This window comes from Populus nigra, chromosome 18 (genome assembly GCF_951802175.1).
Source record: "Populus nigra chromosome 18, ddPopNigr1.1, whole genome shotgun sequence".
Lineage (NCBI taxonomy): Eukaryota > Viridiplantae > Streptophyta > Magnoliopsida > Malpighiales > Salicaceae > Populus > Populus nigra.
In genome coordinates this window covers 10,508,099-10,535,454 of record NC_084869.1, presented here as the reverse complement: position 1 = coordinate 10,535,454, position 27,356 = coordinate 10,508,099, and the positions used below count along the sequence as shown (strand labels likewise).

The following is a 27,356-nucleotide window of genomic DNA, read 5'->3' as shown; positions in this document are numbered from 1 at the left end:
AATTGAAAATAAATTTTTAAATAAAAAAAACATCATATTTGATTTTATGGCTATCTAGTGGTTAAGTAGGTGATGTGTCATCTATTTATATTTGTTTTTCAAAAACCTCTTAAAAATTATATATATATATATAAAGTTAGCATGAACACAGAATCCTAAGCTTTTTTATACCCTAGGTGTCTTGGGCCACTCTTATTAGTCATGTGCATCTAGGTTTTTTTTTAATTTTATTTTTAAATGTTGGGTTGTTATTGAGTTTTTTTATTAGTTTTTTATTTTAATTTAACAGAATTTTATGGTGTTTTTTTAGTGTAATGTAATTTGATTTTTACTTAGTTTATGGATAAAATCTCAATTTTTTTTTCTTTTCTTGTGATTTGAAGAGACATTCTTTCTTCTTGCGTAGCTAAATTTTATTTTATTTTTCTTTAGTTTTATTAAATCACTTTCTTAAACCAATAACTTTAAAAATTTATAATTTGAGAGGTGTGAACTTTTATCGTGTTGCATAAACAAATTACAAGTAATTACTCAACTTATCGATTTTCATAAAAAAAAAAATTAAAAAATTGTCAACTGAATTGATTTCCATAATTCATATAATTCTCGACAGTTCTCCTGTCAAGCAAGACAAGAAATGTTTGTCACCAAAGCCTGGCTCGAATTTCCCTAAATGAAACGGTGTCGTACAAGTGATAAATAAATAAATAATACTAGGTTAGGAAAGGACGGCCGACAGGAGCAAGCCGAGCACGTAAAAGGAAGTAGCAGCAGTATAAATAGTTTCTCATGGAAGGAAAACTAGCTGTGCAACAAATATATAGAGAGTTTGAAAGAGACTCCTCTGCTCTGTTCGCTTTGGTTCCCTACACTCATAGATTCTACTAGCTCAAAAATCTTGAGGGTTTCCACCTACTTTCTCGTCACTGCCGGAGCAAGAGCCACCACCTTGTAAGTTCTCTCCTCCATTATTTCTTCTTTTTTTTTCTGCCTTTTGGTCTCTTGATCACTTTAAAATCTTTCTCGATTTTGGGGTTTCGTGGTTTCTTAACCCCTTTGACACTCTCTCTCTTTTTTCTCTCTCTCTTCAATGGACTAGGGAGATGTTGTGTTTATAAGAAAACGCTAGTGCATGGTTGGAATTTGGGAACCACATCCACCTTAATAGATCAGAGAGCTAGCAATATTCTTTTCTTTTTTCTTTTCAAATTTCTCATACTGTGGATTTGCCCCGAGATCATTCCTCTAATTACTTGATTTAGGCAAAAGAAAAGGAAAAAGGATGTATACTTTGAAGGAAAGCACATTTCAAGGATTTTTTTTCCGGATGTTGTCTTGTCTTGGTCCCACCCTGTTTCCTTATAGGCATCAGAGGTTAGTGTTGCTAAATGCCATGGTAGTAAGTTGAGCTTAGGGCATCTAAATTTTATATTCTCTCCATTACTTTTACTCTTTTAGAATGTATGCATTATTCTTTTTTTTGTTATATAGGTAGTTTGTTTTCTCCTTCAATATCATTTTGGCGGCAGTACTTTTTAATGTCTTGTTATGGACATTATTTTGCCCTTGAGTTTCCCCAATTTGCTGCAATCTGAAACTATGATCCGTGACTATTGAACGAAGAAAACTCTGAGCTTTGTAATATTTGTTTTAAAATCCATCACTTATTTGCCTCTTTTGAAGTTTGTACTGCAAAAACTTTGGTGTGTGTTTTTGACAATGCCATTGAAATTGTTTTTTCATAGTGATTTTTATATTTTTAATGATTTTGACATCTCATATCAAAACTATTTAAAAACTCTTAAAAAGCATCAATTTGGTGCTTTTTCAGATAATAAATACTCTTAAAAGCATCCAAACCGCAATAGCAAACGATGTCTTGTTATAATAATAAGCTCCAGGATAAGAGTAGATACTAGATTTGCTATAGTGTTGATCTAAATTTATCCTAGCGCATTTGGATCTTCTTGTTAGATAATACATACAAAGGATGCGTGGAAAATCATGATCCTGTTCCCATTTTTGTCAACACATGTGCATCACATTTGTTGATAGTTTGTTTTGGAAGCAATTTGTAGATGTTTTCCTTTGCAGTAATTAATTCCAATCTGAGTTATTGATTATGATTTGGGGCATTTTGAATATACTTCAGATGTCTATGTGAATCCAGATGCTCATTTTAACTTTGCAAGTCAAGTTAAGTAGTTTATGACTTCCGTTTTCCAATTATTTGATAGCAGCCAGGAATTTACAACACTTAGAGTTGGAAACAAGATAGGAAAATGTAGTTGGACATTCCTAGACCTGTAAATTTTGTGGCTTGCCTTCTAGCTCATTAGGGTGTTTCACTTGGTGTCCATTACCCTTTGTTTTCTAAATAGTTCTCCTCTTGGTGCTTTTATTTTGTTTTTCCTTTCCTTTTGTTTTTTTTTAAACAAGAAGCCCTTCTTATTAAATCTTTCTAATGTAAGAGAGAGTTCAGCTGAAGGGAATAGAGATGACTAGCAAGGAGGAAGCTTGTCCAATGTGCACACAGAACTGCTTGATGACTCACGGGAATAGGACAAACTCAAGGACTCTTGTTTCCTCTTTCTTCAAAATCTTGATTGGTGGTCAGTTTCTTACAGTTTTGGTATGATAACAATCCCTCTCCTCCTCTTTAGGCTACCTGCTTTTCAGTGTTTTTCTTCTCAATATGCCATATGAGCACTGCTGCGATCTTCTGTGTGATCATCCTGTGGACGCTATGAAATGCAAGTTGTCTTCAAAAATTGTTGATAGTATTAGGTGTCTGCTAAGAAGTGGAATTTATTTCCCTATAAGTGGCATCATTTCCTTACTTTCAAGCATGACCACAGTGTGTGTGTGTGTGTGTGTTTTGCTTGAATTTCTTGAGCAGTGCCTCATAAGGTAACTGCAAGCTTATTTACTTCTGCACATTAGCAATGTGCTTATCTCTTCTAATATCGTGATACCATCGCAGTACTTTCCACCCAAATTCGCTCCAACAGTGTCATCATTGAATGGCCAAGAAACATTCCTCGAGGATTCAAGGGGGCAACGATGGAAAGTAAAAGTATCCATTCTGAATGATTGCTTTGTTTTACAAGAGGGCTGGAGTGCATTTGCCTCAGACCATGGGCTAGAACTTGGAGATTTTATAATTTTCAATTACATTGTGGGATCACACTTTGAAGTCCATATCTATGATAAGAGTGCATGTGAAAGGCTAGATTTTTCTGAGAGAAGAAATCAAGAGGAAAGGACTGGAAATAACACTCAAAATTTTAACACTGAATATGGTCAATGCCTCGCAAAGGATAAAGGTACAATGAACGTACATGGGTCAAGTACCCCTAACCTCGCTGGTGAGGAGATTTGTCGAGGCCAGAGCAAGTTGAAGAATGATGTGTTAAAAGCCAAGATGGTCGCAAAAAATACTTCAACTAATAAAAAAGAGACTAGAGCTGAGAAGATTGTTTCTAAAGCAGAATGCGTTGAAGAATCAAGTGACATGATCAATAGAGAATTAGGGAAGAAACGTGAAGATTACGGGGAAACTTTAGTTGACTTGTCTAAATGGGGATTGTCGAAAGCCAACTTGGGCATTGAAGGAAGCAAAAAAACCAGAGCTGGTACTAAGAAATTGTCTCATCATGCTGGTGCCTCCTTTAAATCCCAAAAAGAAGCTGGCCTGGGTAGCAAAGAGACTAGATAAAGGGTTAGAAAGTACACGAGAAAAAGGAATGATGATTTTGATATGAAGAGCCAGTTGGTAGATGTTGCTGATAAAAATTCAAGTGAGAAACACTGGGCTTATAATGTGCTTGATTCATTCCATATGATTTGCTCTTTGATAGCGACCACTGATGAACCCTATCTTGTATGCTTTTCTTTAACCTGACGAGTTCTCCAAATCTGATTTTGCACTACAAACTATTCCCTTGCGATGTTACCATAGCCTTATCATAAATGCTGTTATGCTGCCAGTGCTGGTTTGTCGATGCTTTTAAGGAGCTGTTTCTGAATTTTGTCCAGTTGAGGCTACATCACAAGATGTTGCCATTGCAGAATGTACTTTCTCGATCCGAAGTACGTTGTTATATTTAATTATAGAAGGCTGCACGATTTATTTGATTCTTCAGAGTTCTACATGCTTGTAATATCCTGTGCTTTGTTCAGGCTTGAGCAACCTGCTATGTTGTGTTTTTGGCAAATGAGATCTTCATCTGTTAAAGAAACAGAGAGAAAATGTAAAGTATTTTTTTTATTTTTATTAAATGTCTGAGAAATTATTAATTTGAAATGTTTTTTCAAGTAAAAAACATTTTAGAAAATAATTTGAAAAGCATAAACAAATAATCACTAAGAGTGGAACACATTCTCATGAAAGGAAACTAATTGTGTAAAAAATATACAATGAGTTTGTAAAAGACTCCTCCCCTCGCCTCTGAGTTCATTAAGAGCATGTTTGGCTCTGTGGTTGAATCTGTGTTTGATCAAATTTTTAAAATTTTTTTTTGTTAAAATTGAGTATGATTTGTATTTTTTGGATCGTTTTGATGTGCTGATGTCAAAAATGATTTTTTAAAAAATAAAAAAACATTATTGACATGCATTTTAGTATGAAAAGTTATTTAAAAAATACTCACAACCACACTGCCAAACACGCTTTATGTGAGAAGTATGTGAGAAGTATATAGTAGAAACTACAAAAAAGCAAAAGCAATGAAGAGCCCGATGCCGGCCATGCAAGCAAGCCGGGCCAGTTTTGGTATGATCTAATGAACTTTTCTCTAGATAAAACTACAAAAAGGCACAGCCTTCAACAAAGACTATTGCCATTGCAGACTTGAATGAAATAGGCCCAGAACCATGAAACCCTACCAAGTTATAAGCTACAAAAGCATTAGGACCCATACTGGGGCCAAACCCAGAGGCAAATTTGCCAAAATTCCCGTAGCATATGACCTTATTTTGTATTCAAGCTAATAATTTTTAAATTAGTAATAATTATTTGATTTTTTTTATTTTTATTTTTTTTGTTTGGTTTATTTTAAGTTTTTTTTTAAAACATTAAACAAATTATTGATGAAATTACTAACCGACTAAGTTCATTAAAAAGTTTCAGAGAGTAAAAAAATTACATAAAATGCTTTTGACTATTATAAATAGAATTACTAATGAATTAAATCCTCATGAAATTCTAGAGAGTTTAAAAAAAATTACAAGAAATGCCACAAATCAATAGGTAAATCATGCGGTTTTATTTTTTCGGTTTTACATAAATATTTTTTGATTGGTGTGTTTTTTTTTAATATGTAAATCTATTAGTAATTATATAATTGATGGACTGACTGATAAAATAAAAATCATTAAAAATAAGTTTTTTATTTTGACTAACAAGCATTGTTTGTGATTTCGTTGATAAATATTTTTCTAAAAAATTAGTGTTTAAATACTATCTATATGCAGTATGCAAATCGCTGAAGAGAATATCTATGCGCCATAAGTAGCGTAATTCTGAATTGATGAGTATTTAATCAATTCATTAGGTGATTGTGTTCTTCACTGATAAAGACAATGGTTTAAATTTCCTAATCGTTTCCAAGCTTTGCCGGTGTGCTAAATGACAAGGCAGAATCCGACCTTCAAGAACATTTTCCATCCTGGAACTACCAGGAAGAGGCCAGCTCAGAGCATATTACTGTGCTTCATTCAAAGGAAGGGAATACGCCTGCCCAGAGGTTAAAGTTTCACTGCAACTTCTTTTTTTACAACCAATTACTAACAAGATGGCGAAAGATTGCTTCTGTAGATGCAAGAGACTAAACTAAAACATTAGAAACAGGCGACATTCAAAATCATAACTGAAACTCGAGCTCACAAAAAAGATGTAGAATAACTTGGAATCACACAGCAGACCCTGCATGTCATGAATGAAAACACTCGAACTATTATTGTGGTTTGTTTCTGCTTCAACAAGCACCGAGCAATTGTGAACAATGGATGAATTCTGAGGCATGAGTTAGTCAATACACCAACATTTTTCCAAATCTTTTGATTGCTGATGTTGAAGCTTCATGTATTGGGAAGCTGTATAGCGTTTATTCTTCTTTTTGCCTCAATTTCTTGAACTAGTTTCGGCCTCCTCTGCTCCTTCCGCCTTCTGCTCCGCTTCTAATATCACCAACTGAGCACACAGAAAAGAAACGGAAAACATCAGGAAGACCATAAATGTGAATAGATTTATATCTTTTGAAAGAACCCTTCTATATAAACCCTGGGATGGAATGTCGGAAGGATTACCTCATCAAGAATTGTTTAAGTTCCCTGTATCAAGCTTCAGTGAGATCTAAACCATCCTTGCGAAGATCCTGTAATGCAAATGACACATTATGCTGGACAGAAATAAGAACCCCCGCTTGTTCACACATGTGCAAGCATGTATTTGTGCGTGTGTGTACTTTTCAAGCCTGGAAGAATATGTAAAATAAAAGTGGAATATTCTGGTCGAAATTTATTTGGAAAATCCAAAATGGATAAAGATTTAAAATGAGAGGAAAATTATTCTGTTTTGTTCCGTTTTTTAAATTGGTACAAAATATTTCGGTTATTTCAAACGAAACGAAATAAAATTAACAACTTTGCATGTTTGTGCGTGTGTGCACAAAAGAGACTAAGTGGATTAATTTTTTAATCTCCATTTAATTTTTTATTAGATCATGTGTTTGGGTTTAATAATAATATCACACTCGGGTTTAGTCTGATAATAATATCAAATTTATAACTGGATCTGACAATCACGTCTGGTCCAAGCTACTTGGATTTAACAACTATGTTTAGATCTAATATGGTTGCTAGATTCAAATATGAGTTTATATTGCTGTCAGATTCAACTATTTAAATTTAACAAAAAATTAAAGAAAAATTTAAAATTTAATTTGGTTATGTTTAATAACCCTATTAAAATATTTTTTATATTTTTAATATATTTTTTTAAAAGTAATATTATCCGACAACGGATGGCATGCTAATATACTAGTGTGTGTGTGTGTATAGTAAACTTAATGCAACAAAGAGTCTCATCCGATAAAATATAATTCATCTGAAAGAAGAAAGAAGAAAAAGGGAGGCTCTTTATCCATTTTAAGATTTAGAAAGTAGCGAGAGACATGTCATTCAAAATCTAAGCCCAAGCCTCCGGCACTTATTTATTTATTTATTTTTGCTAGGTTCGTTTCGATTTAATTCTGAAACCCCCCCCCCCCCCCCCCTAAATTGATGCAGTAGAACAAAATCGAGATAGCAGTAGCAGTAATCTGAAAGCAACTGAGAAAGGAGGAGAAGTAATTTAATCAAATTAAATAAAAAAGAAGACAGGCGAAGAAGATGAAGACGACGAAAGGAGGCAAAGTTATGAACCCTACGGATGCTTATCGGAAGGAACTCCGTAAGAAGGAATTAAAACGGGTAATTAATTATTTCACTTCCAGTTCTATTATAATTATCACTCTTTTTGTTTAGGTTTTAATTTAATCCCTGTCAGAACCGTTAATCGTAATCTTTGCAAAATTTCACTCAATTTCTTTGCTTTTCCACCGAAATCTGCTTCCTTTTTTTTTTCCTTGTTTGATATGATGATTTTTCTGATTGGATTTGATTTATTTATTTTTATTTGTTTATTCTGTTATGGTAAGTTCAAAAAAATTATATTACAGAATTTCTGTCATTTTAGCTTGGAATTTTTAAAATTCTTGCGATTGTGTTTGACACTAACAGAACAAGAAGGAAAGAAAGAAGGTGAGAGAGGTGGGGATTTTGAAGAAGGATCCTGAGGTGATAAAGGATCAGATAGAGAAGTTGGAATTGATGAGTAAGCTTTTTAACTTCTAATTGTTTGAATATTTATTTCTCATTTATTACCTGCAGTAGAGTAGTTTATTAGTCATTTCGAATCATTTTTTATTTTTATTTTTCATTCCTGAAAGTGACTATAGTAGAATGTATATTTTGTTATTTCTAGTTAATATGGGTTTTTAATTATGGGTTTTATTTTAAATTGTACACCCAATAAAATATTACCAAAGATCATAGGCTGTGTACAAAAGTGGCTGCAAAATTTAATGAAAACAGCCTAGAGAGAAGATGATACCTTTATCTTAATCTTGAATGTAGAATGTTAAACTCCTTCTAAGCTATGCTTTGATCTTATATTACGTTAAACATACAGCATTGCTGCTTGCGTAACCGATTTTTTATCCTTCGTATTGTTCCCTCTTACACTCCAAAGACTCAAGTACTGTTTTTGGGTTGCTTGGCATGAGCTGCATGACCGGTGCAATGGCAAGCATTGTGTAGTTTGTTAGAGTTTGAAAGTTAATGACTGCGCAGCTCATCATATGGTTGTCAATTCCGAGATAGTGACCCAAAGAGTCTGGTTCTCTTAATTAACAAGGTACTGAGTGCACAAATTTAGAGGAGAGAGAGGCTACTGGTGCAAAAAGAGGAGAGAGAGGCTACTGGTGCAAAAAGAGAAGAGAGGGAGGGGGCACAATCTTTTCTGCCTGTGTGCTCGTATGTGTATGGCCTCACACATCAAATGTAGAATATCTATCTGTTATGAATTCTCTTATTCATGAAAGATAATTTTTGGGTTATTATGAACCCCTGAATCTTCTAGTATGTCATTTACTAAAAGTGAGTACAAAAGAGAAGATTCTTACAATATATAGTTCTGAGCCACTCTACGGTTGTTGCATTAGCTTCTATTTGCTATGCATCAGTTTTCAATAACTGCTCTTCATTTTATTGCTTGCTGGTGTGCTCTAGACTATGCTTTTGCTAAATCTAATTTGCAAATGAAGCTTGGTTTGGCAGCCTTTCCATTTGAACTTATTTGTATGCTGTATTGGTGCAGAGGCCGATGGTGCTTTAGACAAAGCAAGAAAACACAAGAAAAGACAACTTCAGGATACTCTTAGCCTTGTTTTGAAGAAGAGAAGGGTAATGATTATAATGCCATATTTTCGGCTCCTCCATTTAATTCTATCTGTTTGTGTATCAAGAAATTAAAACAGTGGTCTGGTAATTCAAGTTTGAAATGTTCAAGAATCTGGAAAATAACCTACGTTTGATGCCTGAGCTGCATACACAATCATTGCACCATTCAAGTTAGGTCCATGAATCAGTAGGAGTTTAACATTTCTATCTATATAGACATAAGTAGCATCCGTTATACTAATGTGATAACCATTTTCTGTGCTCTCATGGACAGGAATATGAAGATAAAATGAAGGAGAAGGGTGAAACCCCTGTGATGTTCAGGTGAAGTATCTCTTTTCTTATCCATTTCTGCTTTTGTCCATGAACCATTAGGGCTTACACACCTTTCTTCTTTTGACAAATTGCATTTTTGTCTTCTGCTGCAGTCATTTGGGCCCTCTTCGAAGGACATCCACAGAAGAAGAAGAACGAGCCAAGCATCCAAAGCCTGAAGTATGCCTGGCTGGCTTTAGTGTTACTTTTGTGAATTAGTGCTATATGGCCCCATAATTATTTTCGTAACATTTGCTGTTGCAGGACTCTGTATACTATCACCCTACTCTGAATCCTACTGGGGCGCCACCACCTGGAAAGCCTCCCATGTATAAATCATCTATAGGTCTTTACCCTTCCTTTTATTTTTCAGGTTTAAGATATGCTGTTGGAATTATGTGGTGTTTCTAACTTTGCTTTTAACTTTGACCTGCAGGGCCCCGAATACCTTTATCCGGTGCTTCATCCTCTGCAACTGAATCAGAGGATGTTGCTTTAACAATACCTCCTCCTTTGCCAGAGAGCGGTGAATTAGGCCTTGGTGATAGCTCTGTTATACCTGCTTCATTGCCCCTACCTCCTCTACCTCCGATGCCACCAAAGCCTGCAGATTCAAGCTTGGGCATGTCATTGCCTCCACCACCTTTACCTCCCCCTCCTCCAGGTCCTCCACCAAAAGACCAAGTATTGAGTCACACACCTCTTCCTCCACCTCCACCCTTCCAACAGTCTGCTCAGCCACCACCACCTGGCACAAATGAAAGTGGGAGGGAGACCAACATATCGGCATTGTTAGATGAATCATCCTCCAATGATACTGTTCAGGTGAACTCTTTACCTTCTTTATGCATGCTGTTGAAAGCAGGACAGAACTGTTAAACATTTTACACTAATTGACAAAAAAAAATAAAAATGATTTGTCTTGGTGGACGGGAAAAGCATATGCATGTGCTTGGTAGTCTAGCACCAAGAAAAGGTGCGTGTACCCTGCCCAAATCTCAAAAACTTGGTTCATTCAGCTCAAACCAATCTAAAGATATGAAATGAATGTTCTTGTACACTAGTGTGAAATCAACTAGTCTAGTTGTGAACTATTTACAAGCAGAATTTTTTAATTTGCCTCACTGTTCTAAACTGAACCAGACTCTGATTTCTCAAATACCTTTCTAGAAGCTTTCCATTCTAATCTTTTAGATAGAGAAATTGTTGTCAAATATTATTATGAAAGATAATTGTGGTTAATGTGACATCTTATTGCTCTAATATAGGTACCTGCTTCACTCCCTCCACCTCCTCCAATTGCAATGCCACTTAAGTCAGCTATTAATCAGACTGAAGGCACTTCATTTGAAGCTGATGCCAATACCACAGCAACTATGGATAACCCTAAAATGGTTCCCCCACCACCTCCTCCTAGGCAACAGCCTCTAGCACCTGGACCAGCCTCGATCCCAGCTTTACAGCTTGATGTATTACCCCCAGGAATATTGCGTTTCCCCCCACCTCCACCTCCACCTCTACCAAATATGCGGCCACCATTATCAGGAATTCCCAGCCAAATGGCTCCTCCAGGGGTGACGGTCCCATTTATTCCCAGACCTCCTTATGGTCCTCCACCTGGACCTCCTCCAATGATGAGACCACCCCTTCCACCTGGTCCTCCTCCTTTACAAGAAGATGCTGCAAGTAGGCCACCTGTTCCTCAGAAACCATCATATGTAAAATCTGCTGCATCCACTGTTGTTAAAAGGCTGCTAGCACAGCACACTCCAGAACTTACAGCTATGGTGAGTTTGGCTTTTCCTATCAGTCCTTTTCTTTTTACTTCCAATTTAAAAACTACGCTGCTCTGCCTTCTCAGTGTACTACACCATAGAAGAAAGAATTATATGGTTGAAATTTCTCTGTTTTTTGTTTTTTTTTGTGCAAAAGTGCAACCACAGTGCAGCATACTCCAGAATATACAGCTATAATGAGTTTGATTCTCCATCGCTGGTCTACTGTTAGAGCATCAATGGTTATTAGGTTTCTACTCTGAGGCAACTACCTGATGTGATTACTGACCAGTAACTATGATTTGTGGATGCTGAACATGCATCCCTACAATCCACAGGGATTTTTTTTTAATCTTAACTAAGGATTGCTGTGCTAGTATAACCTGACAAGAAGCCAGTAAATGGATTGAGAGATAAGGCATATCTTGAAAAAAAATAAAAGCCAACACCAATCAGTCATTATCGAATAGTCCAATGAATGCTAATCATTCTACCTGGGAATTTCATGAAGGGGTGCATGCACCCTGCTTGTGTTAGCTTGTAGCGGTTACTTAGAATTAGCTAGAATATTGCCACATAATTGCCTGGTTTATCTTTCTGCATTGAAACAATTTTATAATTCTCTGGAAGAGTAAAGCTTCTTGTGTGTTACAATTCCAGTTTCATTAAATTTTTGTAGAGTCAAGCCTAACTTCTGGTCTTCTTTCAGGTTCCTGCCTCAGTTCGAGTGAGGAGAGAGGCTGTCATCCCTAAACCAAAACCAAAAGCTGGAACCTCAACCACAGCAGTAGCTACCAGGCCAACAGCTCCAATCACTGTGAAGCCAGAGTCTACTAACTCATCATCAGCTCCGAAGTCTCAGAGTATTGATGACTCATATACGGCCTTTTTAGAGGACATGAAAACCCTTGGTGCTCTCGATGGTTAATATCATTATAGCTGGTGACGGGGGCAAAGATAAGGCACCCGTGCTTGAAATCATAGTGAACAAATGTGTACTGGCTACTGTGGTGGATCCAGGGATTCAGCAGAAATATTTGGTATTGCCAATGTCCTCGGTTCCATCATCACTGTTCAGTCTGGACCATTTCACTGCATCATCAATGCTTGGTTTAACAATTTCAAAAAATATTAAAACATCTCGATTATCGAGGCAGGGGTAAGTATGGCCAATGTTTCTGGAGCGTGGATATGTTGACTTGGATCAAGCTGGAAACTGTACTGGATTGAAGATTAGTATTTCCTTTCTCATCTCATTTGTAGCTTAGTGATTTTCAACATCTGTAAGGGATGTTTTTAAATTATACAACACCTTTTCATTGATAAATGAGTTGCTGAGACCTTGGCGCTGCCTGTTCTGCTTGTTTTCTTCATGTCCCAGGTTACACGCAAAGATTTCACCAAAATTGGACAGTTGATGCTGGTCATTGGATCCAACGAAAATAATTTTATTGTAAACTTGTTTGGTTCACTATTGAAAATTTGAATGGTAATGGATTTTCATTCTATTCTCTGTCCCTTGCAAATCAAATGTAAACTTCATGGATAACAGGATGTATTTTTTTTTCGGTAAATTGTGTTCTTCCTCCAAAAGCATGAGGAGTGAAGGGCTAATGAGGTGTAAGCTGTGGGTCTGAACCTCAGAGGACTCTCCCATGCTATCCTTATACTGAATCTTCCCCTCCAAACAGGTTTGATGCAGCTGAAATTGCAAGTCTTGATCTCTCATGACAACATGGAACATACCATATAGTACATGTGGTACATGCTATACTTTTTTAATAGTTGAAAAGATATTAAGAAGATATAAATATTTTTTTAAAACAAATTTAATATACAGGTCATTACTAGAATGAGTTTAATAAATTCGGTTAAGATTAAAAAAATATATATTAATAATAAATAAAGTAAAAAAATAAAACAATGATAAACTTACCCCGAAGATTATCATTGAAATTTGTTTTCAAAGATAATTAAATCATTTTATTGTTTGAAAAAAAAGTGAAATGACATAAAAGCTTCTAGATGTTAATTTTAAGAATTTTGTTATTAAAGATAAATTAATAATTTTATTGTGCTTAAAAAATCAAATAAATAATCATATCATTGATTAATCTTATAAATGACCAATAACTTATGCAAAAATATAAAAATACCCCTAACATCAAGGTCATTGATTTTTTTAGAATGACAAAAAGGTAATTATAAATAGTAAAATATATCTACGATTATTGTATTTTTACCTTTTATTTTAGCTTTTTTGTTATATATATGACAATGTATAGATTCTTATAATTGTCATATCAATATATTTATTAATATATTTTATATTGAACCAAGAATTAATTTAATAAGTTGTGCTATATCGATGCAGATCAAATTTTTTTCAAATATAAAAAAATATTTATGCTACAGGAAACTCTTGACTTTGCTATTAAACTTAACTCCTAATTAATCTGAAATCTTCCAATTCTATTTCTTGCCTACGGATTTCAAATAGATTTTGTAATGCCCACACTTGCTTAGGGAAAATAATTTTTTTTTTCCTAAGGATGGTAGGGTAATGCTTTTTGTCTACAGAAGAAGTTTAAACTTGGCGACAACCTCAAAACTGTAGGATTATAAACTATCTTACAATTGCTCTATGTGATCATCCATCGGACGACTAAGATCATCCTACATTCATGCCAGCTTGCCGGTATCTACTCTTAAGATTAACCTGTAAATTATCTTTTGGATGCCAGAGGGTGAAAGTTTTTATGCTTAGCTGTGTACTTTCATAATCTTTTTATCTGTGCAGAAGAAAACAAGCGTGTTCTACCCTGGATATTTATTTTGTTTGTTTGCATCAAAGGTACGATTCTTAGTTCTTGAAATCTTTCTCACTATTTATTGACTTTATGCAACATTCTCATAAACATTTTATCCATCTTTAGTGAAATTAGGAAGGGCGAAGCGGTTGTTGCTGGTGGTAATTTGTTTTTTCAATTAGAAGTTTCCTGTGTAAATTTTATGGTTTATGTTTCCATAGTTAAATCATGATTAAGATAATGATATCGTTGACTGTCAATCAGCTACGATGAAGTTGCAATTCATACGGTTATGCTATATTTGAAAACTCGCTGCATCAATCAGCTACTATGAAGTTGCATCTTACTACAAGAAGAATAGGAAGAACAGGAATCACAATCTGTTGAAGAAATGGAGGGTGAGAAGAGGAAGAATGATTTAAAAGATTTATTGACTCTGAATGTACAATGGAGAAATGAATTCCATAAGAATATCCACAGGAAGCTAAAACTCAGATGAATTTCCATCAAGATTCTTGGTGCGGTATCTATTACCCATGATAGAGGCATCTGTTGACGAAAACATGAAGTCTATACAACTTGCTGCTCAAATTGATCAACCATATATTGGCCTTCTTCTTCGTTTTCAAATTGCATCCTACACAGAATGCCAGGAATTTGAACATGCTTCGTATCATTTTCCTCCCCTAAAAATTTATGTTGCTACAGTTTAGAGAGTCTCTTCAATCCACGGTTTTGAAGATTCCATGGCATGTTCACAATTTAGATTAGTTGCTCAATGGCGGTTCTTTTTTTAGAAATGAAAGGTCATGCCATGTTTCACAGCCATCAAACCCTCCGTTTTGAGTTGTAGGAGTATCATAGGCGCAAGTAATCAGCTTTAAAAATGACTACATTACCAATCTCTGTCATGCTTTTAATCTCTGCTATAAACACAGGGTAAATCCTTAATTCTTGACTGGGAGATTAAATTTATCAGTTCGCATATCAACTGATAAGTTAGATGCAAACGCAAATTTCAATAGCAAAACTATCTAAATTCCGGTTTACTTTAGACACTTGATCAGCTGTTTTGCGCAACTATTAGCAGCGCAAGTGAAATGATCTCGATTGATGTATTTAAATGCTCATCCCAACAGCGAACCCTGCTGTATCGGAGTTTTAGCGTGTCTTGAACTATTTTCTTGCAAAAGCTTCGACACCTAACAATTTGCTTTTCTGGTGTCTCGAGGAAATAACCAGATCATGAATATCTAATTGTTCTTTTCTCCGTTGAAAAGATATTCCCCTGAGGCTGCTTCAATCTCACCACCATGTTTTATCTACTTCTGGGACACACAGAAGTTGAGGTATCTTTCTCAATAACAAATATGTACCAGAAACTCAAAGCAATATACCATACCCCACAAGTGTTTTGTACCTCATTTGCCTTTTATTGCCCACTACACAACAGTGCCAAGAATGAATGAAGGAACTGCTTGTGGTAAAAAATGCCGGTCAGCTGAGGCCATCTTCAATAGATCCACTATCAACAAGTTCCAGGTTCTGCAAGGAGATGCAATTCTAGGGATCTATGACCCTAAATGCAAGGGATATCAATTCATTTGATAACAGAAAACCATCTGGATCACTGAGCCGGATATAAGATAACCCCTTTGCTATCTCATCTTCGTTCAAAAACAAGGTGTTGAATTCATCTGCAGTCATGGCTCTTCGCTCGTCATCCAAGCAAACCACATGCCCACTCTCGATGTAGGGTTGATAGACCTTGCAAAGAGAATGAACAAGTGATCCACCAAAAGCTTCAGCAAAAGACCTCAAATCGAGGCCTCTTGCAGTTCTAAGTGAGAGCATCACTATATCCACAGCCAAGTCTTTGGCATCAACAAGATTATTCCCAAAATAACTTACCACTCCGTTCTCCAAATTCTCCACATAACCCATGTACTCTTTCATCTTCCTTGGCCTAGAAAACCTCAATCCATTGAGATAACTAGCAGAACCAAGGCCAAAACCATAGAAGGGTTTGTTCTTCCAGTATGTATAATTGTGCTTGCATTCATACCCGTCTTCACAATAACTGCTAATTTCATAATGTCTGTAACCCACATCAGTAAGCATCCTTGAAGCCATTCTATAAAACTCAGCAGATTGTGTTTCGCATGGCAAAGGAAACTCCCCTGGCGTGTACCTAACAAAATACTTACAAGATCAATTCAAAACTGAAAAGAAGGAAAAAAAAGGAAAAACTACTGTTTCCCACCATGAATTCTGTTACTTACAATGCTCCAAATTTCGTGCCTTGTTCAACCTGCAGATCATAAACAGACACATGCTTAGGCCTCGCTTCGATGGTGAGCCTCAAACTCTCCTCCCACATTTGTGGAGTCTGGAGAGGCAGTGAAGATATAAGATCAACACTCCAGTTCTCCACCCCACATGACCCCAAAATCTCAATTGCCTCATAAACCTCCTTAACCCCATGTGCCCTCCCACAAGATTTTAGCAACTCCTCCTGAAAAGCCTGAACTCCTAAAGACACTCTATTCACACCCATCCCTATCAAGTCCTTAACTTTCCTACCATCAAAGGTTCCAGGATCCATTTCCATAGATATCTCAGCACCCTCACAAACTCCAAATTTCACCCTCAACGTATCCAATATCGACAAAACCATCCTTGGGGACACCAAAGAAGGAGTCCCACCACCAAAAAACACAGTTTCAAGTGGCGGAATGGTATCAAAATCCGACCTTGTTGAGACTATTTCACGTTGAAGTAATTCAATATAGTTAGAGATTCGCGGGTCGTTGTCGGTTGGGTTTGTGGAGCCAAGAGCAACAATTGGAAAGTCACAGTAGTGGCAGCGTTTGCGGCAGAAAGGGAGGTGAATGTAAGCTGAAGTTGGAGGGTGGTTGTGTTGATGAAGTGGTGGTGGTGGTGGTGTGGTAAGCGAGGCATTATGGTGAACAGGTTGTGGGCTTTGTGTGTAGGTGTTGGTGATTATCGTCAGCCATGGAAGTTTTGTAGGGAGCTTTTTGGGTTTGGTTGGAAATGTTGAGAGAATTGGAACGAAGGTTGATTTTAGCATGGTTGGGTTGGGCTCTGATCAACGGTGCTGGCCGGCGAGAGAAAATCAGAGAGTTGCTATGGTATGACTTTAGTTTAGTTCGTTTCTGGCCGTTAAAACTATGTCCGATGAAGATGCCTTCCTGTCACTCGGATCTCATAACTTTTTTTTTTTTTTAATCCATGCTAGTCCGGTAACCCGCACTATACCGCAAATTCAATGTTAAATTAGTTTCTAATAAATAAAAATCAAGTCATACAAATATAATTTTTTTATAAAATATAAAAATTTAAAATTTAAAGATAAATTACAATAATTTTTAAAAAAATTTAAAAAGATGAATTGGAAATTTTTTTTAAAAATAAGAGGGAGTGTATTAATCACAATTTAAATAAAACAGAATAATGTAAATAAATAAATAAATAAGAGGGAAGGGTGTTAATTAGAATTTTTAAAAATATTAAAAATATTTAAATAAAAAAAAAAGAGGCAAGGTGGAAATTCTCTTTTTAAGGTATGTTTTAGTTTATATATATAAACAAAAGATAGGATGTCGTTTATGGTAGATGACTTGTAGTTTTTTTTTTATTATTATTATTATTTTTGTTGACGGGAATATTAGGGTTTAGAACTTTAAAATCCTTTTTTTAAAAAATGTTTTTTCACTTGTAAACAACTAAAACATACTTCATAAACCTTACCAAACCCTTTTTATTTTTTAAAATAGCCTATAATCTCTCTAAAATACAATAATCAAATGAATTCAAAAATATATTTAAAATTTCGATCTATTTTTTATAGAATACAACTTTTATTGAACTTTTATATAAAAAAATTCATTAACATTAATATCAGCCTTTTGATGAAAGGTCAACATTTAACCACTTTCTATCTTTTCAAAGTTCTTTGATAGCTTTGTCTCTTTTCCCTTAACATCTAGTAACTAAAATATATATAAAAAAACACGTTTAAAATTGAGATGGAAAATTCTAAAATAACAAGGATCAAATAAATAGATAAACTAAACTTTTAGGGAGAAGTTTTAATATATTAATTTACTTCAATTTTTATATAACCAGTGAAGCACATAAAAAACCCCAATTGTTATTAAAATTTAGTTTGTTTTATATAAAATTATCATTATTTCATAACTTGGATCACATGCTTGGCGAATCAACTCTAGTTAACTCAAGTTAAATTTATCTTTTTTCTTTAATTTTTTTTATTCAACACTAAGTTAATTAAAAATTTAGCTTCTTAATTATTTTATTTTATATTATATTGAGTTATTTTAATTTAATGATTTAGATCACGAATTTAGTAACTTAATTTAATTTTTTTTTTAATTTTATCGTGCAATGTTATATTTATTAAAAATTAAGTTTCGTAACATATTTTAACCTAATATGCATATTGACAAGTTATTTCATGTTCATCCAAATTAGTTAAATACATTTTTATCTTAATATTTTTTTTAAAATATAATCTTCATTATTTATTTTAAATTTCTAAATATTTTTAAAAAAGTATAATCTTTATTATTTATTTTAAATTAAACTACATTTTTATCATCCATTCAAGTTAATTTTAAATTTGTCAAATCAATTAAATTATATCAAATAAATTCCAGCAGTTTTTAAAAAAAAATTTATTATGAAAAACATTTACAACTCCTAGACTCTTTTTTACGCTTAAAAATAATCCAATAATTAAAAGCGTGTTTAAGATTATAGTAATGATAACGGTTCAAAATGCTTTTCGTTTAGAAATACATCAAAATAATTTTTTTTATTTTTTAAAAATTATTTTTAACATTAACACATCAGTTTTGATTCGAAAACATAATTTTTTTTTATTTTAAACAAAAAGATTCAAATTTTGTGAGAATACAGTGAAACTCCCACTAAGCACAGTTATTTCCTGCACTTTCTAAAAACCACTGCCTTCCATTTTCAAGATTTTGGCCCATAAACAGTACACAAACCGCAAAAACTCCTGCATAAACTATTCTTTTCTTTTTCTTTTTTTCTTAGGATATGTAACAACAGAAACAAATGATCAAGGGAAGTATGAATTTCTATACCAATACCTAGAATAGCATTACAAAATTTTCATACATCACTTTTATGTTGTCAAGAAAGAAATTTCACCATGTATGGCCCTTCAAGCTCATAGCCCAATTTTCTGTAGTAATGACGGGTTCCTACACCTGAAATGACAGCTATTTTGGTTGATCTATGCTCCTTGCGAGCAATGTGTTCTGCCTCTTCCATCAAAAGTGTACCATAACCCTGTTGGGAAAACAAGAAAGTAAAAAAGAGGAAAACAATCCTGTAAGCATCTATTTTCCATGTTGAACCCTTCATGTACAAAGTTTAACTGGTAGCCTAACAAATTGATCCAACAATCCTTGCTTTACTCGTAGTCAATACAATCGCATTTCTACATTACCTGGTGTTGCAGCTTCTCCGCATCACGCCCATGAACAGGAACTGCAGTTCCATAAACATGGAGTTCACGAACAATAGAGCACTTCCCCATAAGCTCAGGGCAAGTAACATTGCAGCCACATTTTCGTAAGCGCAGTAGCCCAACAAGAATATCCTGTGAGCAAAAGAATCATTTGAAACATCATACTATGCTCAGCAATCAAACCTTCTCCAGTAATCTAAATTAAGAAGCAACTAACACCAAAACAACGAAATTAGACAGTTCTCTCAATTATTACCAACAAAAGCTCCTCAAGACGTTCCAACAAAATACTGAAATCCTAAAGGATTCAAAGACTTCATTTCCCTCTCAGTTAATGACAAGAAAAGACATGCACTCATGCATGGATAAGATGTCCCAAAATACCTGGCGTGTATCCTCATAGGAAAGAAATGTTTCCCAGCCTTCATTAGCAGTATAATCACGGCGAACTAGCTGAACTTCTTCTGGCTTAATTTTGTGATGGATGTCCTATGGGCATAACAGAGACACTTGTTAGAATCTCAAATTATCATAGCCAATAGCACAAAACCTGATTTGATGGTAATAGCTTCTTCATTTACCTGGATTCCAGCCTCACGTGTACGGACATCACGGCATTTCAGGCCCAAATCATCTATCCTAGCTAAGGCTAACTCCCTGAGATTTCCTTTCTCAACTCCAGATGTAACTAAAGGCATAGGAATATCTCGTTGAACTCTATATACACGTGTCCAAGGGGGTACCATGGCTAGGATCCTTGCTACAATATCTACAAGTTGCTCAGGTGGGTAATTTCTATACCTACAAAATTGAATCAACAATGATTAGCACTTCATGAATCACACATACATGCACACATAAAGAACAACGACACTATACCTGCCAGTTTTCCATAGCTCATAAAGCCCAGTTCCACGAATTACAAGTGTAGGATAAATTTTGAGCCCATCAGCTCTAAAAGAAGGACTCTCAAAGAACTCTCGAAAACTTTCCAAGTCTCTCTCAACCCCAACATTAGGAAGATCAGGCATCATATGAGCAACAACCTACAGTAAAGAAATATAACAGAGACAAATAAGCAAAGGAAAAACATACCTAGATCACTAATCAAAATAGAAAAAAGGATAAAAAACACCACCACCTTAAGGAAACAACATGAAATAACAGCAACTCAATGTTATTTAAAAAGGGGTACGTTTTTAAGTGAGAACATGATGCATTTTTGAAACTATTCACTGTCATCCAACTTAAAGAGAAACTAATCAATGATGCATGATACAGGCATCAGGTTACATGCCACCCCGAAATTCATTGAGATTATAAGCATTATATTACAGGGCACTGCACAGTTCACACCTTAAAACCAGCATCCTTTGCCAAGCAAAAACAATCAGCAACAGCAGCTACAGTGTGTCCTCTATTAGTGTCTCGAGCAACATCCTCATACGTGCTTTGAACTCCAATCTCCAATCGTGTGCACCCATATGAAAGCATTTGGCGTAGATGAGGACCAAGACAATAATCTGGCCTCCTGATAAGTTAACAAAATAAACAACTTATTTTACAAAAGATCAAATATAATTCTACTAGCTTCAAAACTAATGCCAAAAAATATATGCACAATAAATCATCAAAACCCAGTAGAATTTCTTTGAGACCGGCTAGATTAAAGCGTGCTCAATTGTATAACATCTCAATTAATTAACTACAATTACCACCCTTAATGTTCTAACAAGTCCTGTACAGCGAATAACAAGACACCAAATGATATAGCCTGAACCTAGAAATACCCCAAGCCCTCACACACCTGAGGAATCAGCATGTCATTATATGAAATATTGTAGCTTCAAAACTTAAAGGGAGGAAGAAAACAGGTTCAACAGAAATAATCATCTTAGATGAAAAAAAAATTTGTGATTCAGAATATCAAGAAGAGACTTATGAAGGGCCCAAATTCACTTCCAACAATGTTCACTTGGGAATGAGATTCTCCATCTAAAGAAAGTCCAGATGATAACTCACGTCTCAATTGTCATGCCAATGCACTTTGTTGCACCATGCTCAGAGTACGCAACTGCCTCCTCAACATTGGCAGAAGTGTGCCCTGATAAAGCATCATGAAGATTCCTTATAAAGTAATCACGGTAATCTGCTGGCAATGACATGAAAGTACCACCCATTAATATGAACTCCACCTGAAAACATATAACACATTAATCAGAAGGTGGCAGGGTGCTTATTAACAGATCCAGCCACTTAAAACAACAAAACCAAACACTAAATATAAAAGCAGAGAACAATCATACCTTATCTACACTATGACCCAGTCTCTTAAGCTGATCAATCCTGCTTCTAGCCTGGACATATGGGTTATATCTGAAGCCAAAAATAAAGCATGTAAATAAAGGCTTTAATCATCATAAGAAAATTCAACTACCAGATATCATGAAAAACATTGACCCTTTATAATTGGTGGAAACAGAAATCAGTGAGTTAATGGACCAGACAATCTGAAAAGCTATTGCTTACAACCAGTCACCCTCACATGCATAAAACAGAAACATAAATTTCTCATCTTCAAGTATCCAACTTTAAAAATCAAAATAGTCATAGTAATTTCTTGATTTAAAACTGAACAAAAAAAAAAAATCAAGGCACAAAACCTTTAACATTTCACACTCCTCTGATAGCTATTACCTGAAACCTCAACTTAGCATATAAAGACCAAGTAAGTATAAGAAATGGCAAGGAAACAATTCTCTTTGCCTTTCATATCCACTGTTTTGGATAGGTTGTTGAAACCAGGCCCTCAAACCTCAAAGCTATGCATCAGACAGAGCAGAAACGTTGACAATGCAAGTTCAATTTCAACGCACTCTACCATGCTAACCTCATTCTCTATTACCACAAACAAATGATTAAGCTCAAATCTCGGTTCTTGGTACAAATTGCACTATTGAGGAAAACATAATAAATGGCAAAAGGCAACGCTTCAACTAATATGGTCAGCTAGAACCCTAGAACAACCTCTACGAATAACCAGATAAAGACACAACAAGATGGATACTGAAGCAAAAATCTCAATTTGAATCAAGCTCTATTTATTACACTATTTCATGTCAAGTTCAAAATCAACACAGAGGCATTTACTGCACAAAAAATAAAATTGAAAGCATTACAAAGTTTACCATACAAAAACTAATAAGATATTAGCGTCCTAATACTATATTTGCACCAGTTAATCGAAAATGAGCTCCAAAATAAATCAATTATCTTCTTCAACTAATTTACTACTATGACACTGAAAGCAATCATTTTAAAAAAGGTCTTTTTAAAAAATTCAAACTATAAATGATTGACAATCCTGCAGCTGAAACCCTACCTAGCACGAATCGCACGCATACTAGTAGGTTCATAACCAGTATACGACTGAGTACTGTACTCAAAATCAGAGTCCGGTCCACCAGGACAATACACACAAATATTCCCCGTCGTCGCGATATGCGGACACCGGTGCGGCTTCGACATGACGGCAACAACTGCAATTCCTGATGCGGTGCGCACCGGTTTAGCCCGGAGTTTCGGTAGCAGTGACTCGCGATCGGATTCCGGCAACGCTGCGATCATCTCGACGAGTTTTGGAGCACGTGCAAGGCCGTATTTGCGACAGGCGGCGGATTTTAGGGCGTTAAGATCAACGGTTTGGTTTTTTCTCGAAAGGTCTACCATGGAATTGACGATTTCGGCTATGGCTCGGACTCTAGCTTCTTCTTCGGTTAGTCCGTGAGGTTGGTACCCGCCGCGACCCGGCCGCGGGAGTTTTTTGGTCTCGGAAATTACTGCAGTTGCCATTGGAGAGAGTGGGGAGAGGAAAGGGAAAGCTGAAAAACACGCGGTGAAAGAAGCCCTCGCTTGTGTTAAGACTTCAATTATTTTAATGCAGAAAAGTAATTTTATCATATAAAAAAATTATTTTATAAAAAATAATTTAAAAATAATCCCTACCATATTCTCAAAAACTTCAAATTTTTTTTTAATATAATTAAATTTAATTACAATAATATTTAATTTAACTTTAATTGATAAATATTTAATTTAACTTTAATTAATAAACAAACTGAATTTATATATTTTTAAAAAATTATTTTAATTTTTATATTACTCTTATTTTATCTTATTTCTTTAAAGGTCTTTTATAAAACAAATATATATAAATGAGTATTTAAAAAAATTAATTTTAAGATTAATGTTTTTTCTTTGTAATTATAAATCAGAGGAGCTAGCCTATGATTTATTTTTTTTATATAATTTTTAAAGATTAAATTTTATTAAAAATTTAATTATTGACATTCAAAATAAATCCAAATATAAAATTTTATTAAAATATTTAAATTGAATTCATGTCTTCAAGTTCCAAATATATTATAAAAAAACTGTTTATTTTTCATTGTTTCGATTTTTCACTTTAAAAGAAAAAACAACAGCTAGCATGTATAAAATAAGAGACGGAACCAAATGCAGATATAATTTAAGTCACACGTGTAGTATTACATGGCATAATCCATATATTTCTTTGTGAATTTAATAAAGCTTTGTGCTTTGTTCGTGGGTGAGTTGCACTTATAAAGAAAAAAAAAAAGAGGCCGGTCAAAATATTCCTTATAATCTAAAACGTGTTTGCTAAGGTACCGTTGATGGTATGTGTATTTTTTTTGGTAATTTATTTAAAATTAAAGGCCACTTAATTTTAAATTCTCAAATAAAAGTGAGATCGAAAGAAAAAAGAACAAAATGAAAAAGATTTTAAACATGGGTTGCATAACATAATATATTTAAAAAATATACTTAAATTCTTATATTTTCAAATTAACATAACTTATACAATTTAGATTGGTCCTTTATATTTTAAAAAGATCAATTTTGATACAAAAATTTATTTATATTATTTTTCAGTTCATAGATAGAGAGATGACAAAGAGAGGTCATCTAATTCTAATGATGAGAGAGAATAACTATGAGAGGGAAGGTCATTAGGCCATTATTGACCACTAAAATGAAAAAAAAATTGGCGTCCACAGGTATCCATGAGGTTTGCAGGGTTTGATGGTGGTTGTTTGGAAACTCAATATTGCTTGAAAAAACAGATCGGGGATAAAAAATCTAACCCGAATTTATTTTGTGTTTTTGAACCTTTTTTGGGGTTTTTAAATTGATAGATTGATTTATAGGTGTTTCAAGGGTACTGATTAGATGTTTTAGGGTTGAAATGACTTAAAATTGAGTTTTATGAACAAAGAAGTCTATGCCTTGATTTTCCAGCCACCACTAGATGATTGGAATTTGGGCATGTAGATTCATAGGTGACATGTTGCCTGTGTATTTTTTTCTCAAAAAAATAGAAGTGGACTCTTTGCCTAAGCATGTGGGCTTGGGCTTAAAGGTCCACCCACATGCTTGAGCTTTTCTTTGCACTAGCCCTGGCGAGCGAGACCATGGGCCTAAGAGTCTAGCCTTTCTTTGCTGTTTTTTGGTTTTTTAAAGTTAATATATAAATTTAAGAAAAAAAACATATTGATCCCGATTTAATTCATAGTCCGGAGTGTGAGTTTAACAAATTAAGCCATAACATCCGGGTTTTTTTCTTTCTAATATTACTTTTTTAATTGATTTTTTTTAATGTTTATCTTATTCATCAAGTTTCAAATATCCATAAGAATATTCAATATATAACTATTATTTATTATTAAATAAAAAATAGCAATACACACTTTGTGTGTGTATTAAAGGATAAAATTATAAATATTAAAAATGTTTATCTTGTCCTACATGGGCACAAGCTTCTTGCCCAAGCTCATGCCCTCTAGGGAGTTGGGTTCGGGCTACCACGCTCGAGACTAAGTGGTGTTCTTGCTGGGCCTATTTCTGGGGGGATTTTTTCGGTTTATCATGTAGGTTTTTTTTGTTTATTTTATTTGGATCCATCACCTACCTTCTTTATTGAACAATGTCAAATTTCACAAGTTCTTTAAATTGCTTCCATTTCCCCTATATGATTATGTGTTTGTTTTTGCTGCATGTTATGTATTTTTTTAAAATAATTTTTTAGTGTTTTTGGATTATTTTGATGTGTTAATATAAAAAATGAATTAAAAACCATTATTTTATGAATTTTCAAGTGAAAAACACTTTAAAAAACAACAACTATCATAATATCAAATACTATCTTTGTTGAATGACCAAGCTTTAGCTCTTGTGACAAAGTCGGAATCTGTCAAAATTTGATTGTCATTTAGAGTCGATAAGGACAAGTTGCTTCATCAACCCTGATTTGTCTGTCTAGGTGGTGCCTTGTGCCTACTTGAATGTTGACGGATCAATATTTCTCTCTTTTGGTACCAAACACATAACGATCATGGGCCTAAATTTTTTTGTTCCATTTCTAAACACTTTTTAAGGGCTCGAGTAGAACATACGAGTCTAGGTAGAGGGTTGGACTCGAGCTGAAACTCGAGGCCGGGTGTTGGGCACCCTTAACATCTTTTTATGGGCTTAGGCACACCACCTGAGCCCAACTCCTAAAAGATGTGTCTTGACCTACTTTTTAAGTCCAAAAACATGTGCCGAGTTCTTGTTTTTTCTTTTCTTATTAATGTTTATTAATGCTTGTGTAATAGATATTTTGTCCTTCATAAATGTTACCATAGTAAAATTACTCTTCAACCTCTTCATCTAAGAAAAAAGAAAAGATCCAAGAGTTATAAATACCCATTGAACTATCAAGTAAATGACAAGTTTTTCTTACATTAAAAAGATACAAATTCAACACAAAACCAATTTAAATATTAAAATTTAAAGCTCGTATTTATCTTTTATTTTTTCTATAAAACTGCTAACTTTATTATTAGTGTATCCTTAAATATCCTTTTTTTTCCAGGTATCCAAGCCATTAAAAAAAAATTATTATTTAATTTTTTTTTTAACCGATATACGATTCAACCACTAAAAAAAACCTGAACACTTCATCAAATGTCATCTTGCATCCCTTCCCTTCAAAAGTCATAAACTGAGGGTGATCATCTATCCATGTGGGGCTCCACAATGCTGCACCTGCACTAGATGATTGTGTGAGAAGAACTTCTTGCATCACCCTGGACTTTGTAAAGGGCAACCTCTTGTTTTGATCCAAAAAACCGCTCAATGTCGCCCTGATATTCTGCTTCCTCGTCTTTTATTTTCACTTTCTTTCTGCCCGTTGGAGCCTTCACTGTTCAGGTATTCCTTCACTTTCAGCTTCCTTTCCAATTCTTTTAGAGGCTTTGAGGATGGAACCTTTCCCAAAGGGCATGCTAAGCCCACCTTCTAGCTCCTCTTTGGCAAGTGATTTCAACTATCTAGCACTCTGCTCCCTCTTCACCATTCTGAAGCCGATGAGTCTATAGATTCGTTTGCCTCTCTTGTTTCACCAATTGCCAGCATCTTTCAGGTGCAGCGTTTCGAGTCATCCTTCTCCTGAAATCTCTTAAAACATGCCGTTTCTTTTTACCTTAAAGTCATGTCTTCTTTTTTCCTCTGTTTCGCTTCTTCTCTACACATCTACATAGAAAAAAACCAGACAAAACCTTAGAGCCCCTTCTCTCTCCCTCATTATCCAAAGAACAAACCCTATCCTCTTTTGTCATCCTTCTCCTTTACTTCAAGGAAGATGAAGTCTACAAGTCGAAGTTGCTTGAGTTCAAGTTTCTGCGTTGCCACTTCAATTCAAGCCATCATCAACTGGCCTTTGGTTAGCTGGGGCGGAATTTACTAATTCTCAACTGATCATAAGCCTATAAGTTGTTTTTCAATTTGATCCCTTGATGTTTCCTACATTAATTTCCTAAAGGGTCTTTTTTTCAATTGTGGTTGACATTT

General features: G+C 34.7%; 4 protein-coding genes, 1 long non-coding RNA gene and 1 other non-coding gene across 8 annotated transcripts; 3 read left to right on the top strand and 3 right to left on the bottom strand.

The window, feature by feature from the left end:
• Positions 1 to 648: 648 nt before the first annotated feature.
• LOC133678376 (B3 domain-containing protein Os02g0598200-like) lies at positions 649 to 4,137 on the top strand. Of its 3 annotated transcripts, none has more exons than XM_062100665.1 (3): positions 721 to 951; positions 2,483 to 2,632; positions 2,984 to 4,137. In XM_062100665.1, exons 2-3 carry the CDS (start codon positions 2,498 to 2,500, stop codon positions 3,716 to 3,718), a joined length of 870 nt encoding a protein of 289 aa, XP_061956649.1. In that variant the 5' UTR covers positions 721 to 951; positions 2,483 to 2,497; the 3' UTR covers positions 3,719 to 4,137. The 3 variants fall into 3 exon arrangements, 2 of the variants coding, with proteins under 2 accessions (XP_061956649.1, XP_061956648.1); XM_062100664.1 differs by having other exon boundaries at positions 722 to 951; positions 2,474 to 2,632; XR_009835953.1 differs by lacking the exon at positions 2,984 to 4,137 and having other exon boundaries at positions 649 to 951; positions 2,472 to 2,977.
• Positions 4,138 to 7,083: 2,946 nt separating this feature from the next.
• Positions 7,084 to 12,601, top strand: LOC133678648 (protein EARLY FLOWERING 5-like). The gene is made up of 9 exons (XM_062101053.1): positions 7,084 to 7,473; positions 7,783 to 7,876; positions 8,921 to 9,006; positions 9,278 to 9,327; positions 9,432 to 9,498; positions 9,583 to 9,664; positions 9,755 to 10,143; positions 10,587 to 11,105; positions 11,803 to 12,601. Exons 1-9 carry the CDS (start codon positions 7,393 to 7,395, stop codon positions 12,019 to 12,021), a joined length of 1,587 nt encoding a protein of 528 aa, XP_061957037.1. The 5' UTR covers positions 7,084 to 7,392; the 3' UTR covers positions 12,022 to 12,601.
• A 961-nt stretch (positions 12,602 to 13,562) lies between these two features.
• On the top strand, positions 13,563 to 14,502 carry LOC133678214 (uncharacterized). The gene is made up of 2 exons (XR_009835911.1): positions 13,563 to 13,791; positions 13,894 to 14,502. It is a non-coding gene; the product is annotated as an uncharacterized LOC133678214 (long non-coding RNA).
• A 296-nt stretch (positions 14,503 to 14,798) lies between these two features.
• On the bottom strand, positions 14,799 to 17,154 carry LOC133678213 (uncharacterized). Its single transcript, XM_062100454.1, has 2 exons — positions 16,186 to 17,154; positions 14,799 to 16,094 (listed from the first exon to the last, which is right to left on the bottom strand). Exons 1-2 carry the CDS (start codon positions 16,992 to 16,994, stop codon positions 15,467 to 15,469), a joined length of 1,437 nt encoding a protein of 478 aa, XP_061956438.1. The 5' UTR covers positions 16,995 to 17,154; the 3' UTR covers positions 14,799 to 15,466.
• A 1,812-nt stretch (positions 17,155 to 18,966) lies between these two features.
• On the bottom strand, positions 18,967 to 23,357 carry LOC133678106 (elongator complex protein 3). Its single transcript, XM_062100304.1, has 9 exons — positions 22,828 to 23,357; positions 21,752 to 21,821; positions 21,468 to 21,640; positions 20,802 to 20,976; positions 20,325 to 20,491; positions 20,027 to 20,246; positions 19,830 to 19,934; positions 19,425 to 19,577; positions 18,967 to 19,264 (listed from the first exon to the last, which is right to left on the bottom strand). Exons 1-9 carry the CDS (start codon positions 23,295 to 23,297, stop codon positions 19,106 to 19,108), a joined length of 1,692 nt encoding a protein of 563 aa, XP_061956288.1. The 5' UTR covers positions 23,298 to 23,357; the 3' UTR covers positions 18,967 to 19,105.
• Positions 22,232 to 22,342, bottom strand: LOC133679027 (small nucleolar RNA snoR100). Its single transcript, XR_009836090.1, has one exon. It is a non-coding gene; the product is annotated as a small nucleolar RNA snoR100 (small nucleolar RNA).
• Positions 23,358 to 27,356: the final 3,999 nt, after the last annotated feature.